Here is a 3,233-nt window from a genome sequence, read left to right on the forward strand (position 1 = left end):
AACTTCCTCCTCATCTAGAACACTTTTACCCCCACTTCCTCCTCATCCAGAACACTTTTACCCTAACTTCCTCCTCATCTAGAACAGTTTTATCCTCTTTCCTCTACACCATGGTAACTTCTCAGATATCTTCCCTCCTCCTTTGGTTTTTTGAGACAAGGTTTTTCTGTGTAGCCTTGGTTGTCCTGGACTCAATTTGTAGACCAGGTTGGCCTCAAACTCCTAGCTATCCACCTGCCTTGGGCTTTCTGAGTGTTGGGATTAAAAGTGGGTGCCACAGTGCCTGGCCTCAGGCATCAATTTAAACTTCACTGTTTTCAGTGTGTTCTCCAGATCTCTTCAGCTCTTTGCTGAGCAATGCATCCCTCAGCGTCCCATCAGGTCATCTATCTGTGAGCAGGTGAAGAAGCCCAATAGGCCATTCCAACATTTATTCAGCTGGCAGATGGTGGGCCCCATCAGCTTCCTCATCCAGGGTCCTGACCTCTGGAGTTGTTGGTGCTGGGCTCAGCTGCCCATTCCCATGGCCCTCCCACTGGGCTCAGCTGCCCAGTCCCATGGCCCTCCCACTAGGCTCACCTGCCCCAGTCCATGGCCCTCCCACTGTGCTCACCCGTCTTAGTCCATGCCCACTGTGCTCACCCGTCTTAGTCCATGCTCCTCCCACTGTGCTCAGCTGCCCAGTCCCACGCCCCTCCCACTGTGCTCACCGGCTTCAGGACTCTTCTGATCTCCTGCAGGACCTTTTTTGGGCTCTGCACAGAGCACAGCACCAGCGTGCTGACCACCACATCCATGGAGCTGTCAGCCAGTTCTCTCATGTCTTCTCCATAAGCCACAACGAAGCTCTCATATTCGAGGTGCCTATTCTCAGCCATGCTCTTTGTCAGGAACTTCTCAAAGTTGGGGTTTGGGTCCACGCAGGTGACTTTGCAGCCAGGTGGGTAGAACTGGAAGTTGGCACCAGTGCCGCAGCCAAGCTCCAACAGGGCCACTTTCCTGGAAGTTACCTTAAGATCTTTTATCTGGCTAAATAAGTCCCGTTTCTTGCCTTCTATCTTTTTGTTGGTCAAGGCTGTCAACCTGGCCATTAGGTAGGGGAAGTAGGCTTTGCACAGGGGCTGCCAGCAGCCCAGCAGATCCAGAAGATGCAGGGGGAGGGCCAGGAGCAGCAGCAGCAGCAGCAGACATGGGGCTAGGGCATCCATAGTACCAGCTCCGGGTGGTGTGTCTCCAGGAACACTGGCTGTTTGCTTCTGCCCAGGCTGGCAGATATAAGTCTCCCCTCCTCCAGGGATGGGACTTTGCTCCTTGCCTCCTGCCTGGTAATTCTCTTTACTGAGCATGAGCATGGCACTGCTCCAGAAGCATGACCTACCCAGCCTCACAGGTTGTTCATCGAGTTTTCTGTCGGTGAAGGATCACAGCCGTGTGGATGATACTGTGTTGCATAACTAGCAGATGAATGTGGTTGAATATGCCAGCCTGCCCCAGAGACGACTGGGAGGAAGCCAGGGGCTGGGAGCGAAGCTGACTCACTGTCCTCAGGCCTGACAGGTTGTGCAGGATAGAGATTCTGGTGTGCTTTATAATCAGCAGGATGCCTTTGTCCTAAATGGTGGTCAAATAGAATGCACAGGGCTAGGCCTGACTGGTCATGAGAAGGAGAAAGTTCGTGGTCAGAAGAAAGGCTCTGGGACTGGAAACCTGCCTCAGTGTTGGCCTTCTGTGCTCGAGTCCTGAACTGAAAGAGGGCACTTAAAAAAAGTTTAACTATTATATTAAACCTTATGAGAGTGTGCGTGCATGCTCGTGAGTGTGTGTGCTATGGTGCCGTTGTGGAGGTCAGATGACAACCTGTGGGAGTTGGCTCTATCCTTCTACCACATGAGTACCAGGCGGTGTGCTTAGGTCGTCAGGCTCGGCAGCAAACGCCTTTGCCTGTTGATTCATCTCAACAGACTTTGATTGTCTTTTTAGTGTTATGAGTGTGTGTGTGTGTGTGTGTGTGTGTGTACGTGTACCAAGGTGAACACGTGGAGGTCAGAGGATAACTCTGTGGAGTTGGTTGTTTTCTGGCACCTTGACAGAGGTTCTGGGTGTCCTTAGACTTGCACAGAAAGCACTTTTGCTAGTTGAACCATATCACTGGCTCCAAGAAAACACTCTTTGAGCTGACTGCTCCTATCAGATTCAAGGCCTCAAGGCCCCAGAAATTGAAGGAAAAAGAGGAGCCAAGGAAGGAAAGAAAAAAGAAAGGCAGGCAGGGAGCAGAAGGGTCTGGAGACCTGAGAGTTAGTCCCGGTTTCGCTATGAGCTCTATGATCTGTTGGACTCAACTCCTCATGTATCCATGAGGGGAAGAAGAGGCTTGCGGTCCCTTCATGGCTCCCAGTGCCTTGCCCTGCCCCCGTGTTTGCCTGATCTAGGGAGAGTTGGGTAAGAAGCAGGAAGCTGCCTTAGGAACCTGATGACAACTCAGTACAGTGATGCTGCAGGACCGGGTCAGGACTGACACAGACCCTAGGTGGTCAAGCTCTGCTTTCTTCTTTTCTCTTTTGCCTGAGCTCTTTTGCTCCCAGGAGCAACTCATGGACAGCCTTGAGGGCTGCACAGCAATGGCACAGTGGCCTCTTTCCTTCTTTCCTTCTTCTTGATTTTTCTCCCTCCCTTCTCTTTCTTTCTTTCTTTCTTTCTTTCTTTCTTTCTTTCTTTCTTTCTTTCTCTCTCTCTCTCTTTCTTTCTTTCTTTCTTTTTCTCCTTCCTTCCTTCCTTCCTTCCTTCCTTCCTTCCTTCCTTCCTTCCTTCCTTCCTTCCTTCCTTCCTTCCGGGCTCAAGGGGCAAAGTGTTCACTTTTACAGAACCCCAGAAACCAGGTGGCACACTCTTTGCATCCCAATAGTGATGAGAAGTAGAGGGAAGTGGAGACAGGAGGATCAGGAGTTCAAAGTCAGCCCTGGCCATGTAGTGACTTCCAGCCACTAGGCTACATAAGACCCTGTCACACACACACACACACACACACACACACACACACACACACTGACACATACACACACACTCTCTCACACACTGACACATACACACAGGTGCTCAATGAATATTAGATATTTTGCAAGTATATTCTTATTTTGCCATTTTAAAATTTCTTTTTATTATGTGTATCTTTCACTGAAAATAGATTCTTTCATGCAGTACATCTTGACCAGTTTCCCCTCCCTCACTCCTTCCTA

The 3,233-nt window shown here is 50.2% G+C and overlaps 1 protein-coding gene across 3 annotated transcripts in view; it reads right to left on the bottom strand.

Moving 5' to 3' along the window:
- Tmt1b (thiol methyltransferase 1B) overlaps positions 1-1,277 on the bottom strand; it is a 2,887-nt gene extending 1,610 nt beyond the window's left edge. Inside the window, exon 1 of one of the 3 annotated variants that reach the window (XM_055603750.1) lies at positions 711-1,275. In XM_055603750.1, coding sequence (XP_055459725.1) covers positions 711-1,208 — 498 coding nt within the window. In that variant the 5' untranslated portion in view covers positions 1,209-1,275. Of the gene's footprint in view, positions 1-710 lie in introns of all 3 variants that reach the window. The other 2 variants (XM_055603832.1, XM_055603883.1) reach the window with 2 other exon arrangements.
- Between the last annotated feature and the right edge of the window lie 1,956 nt (positions 1,278-3,233).

This window comes from Psammomys obesus, unplaced genomic scaffold (assembly GCF_907164565.1).
Source record: "Psammomys obesus unplaced genomic scaffold, mPsaObe1.curated_primary_1811, whole genome shotgun sequence".
In the NCBI taxonomy this organism is placed as follows: domain Eukaryota; kingdom Metazoa; phylum Chordata; class Mammalia; order Rodentia; family Muridae; genus Psammomys; species Psammomys obesus.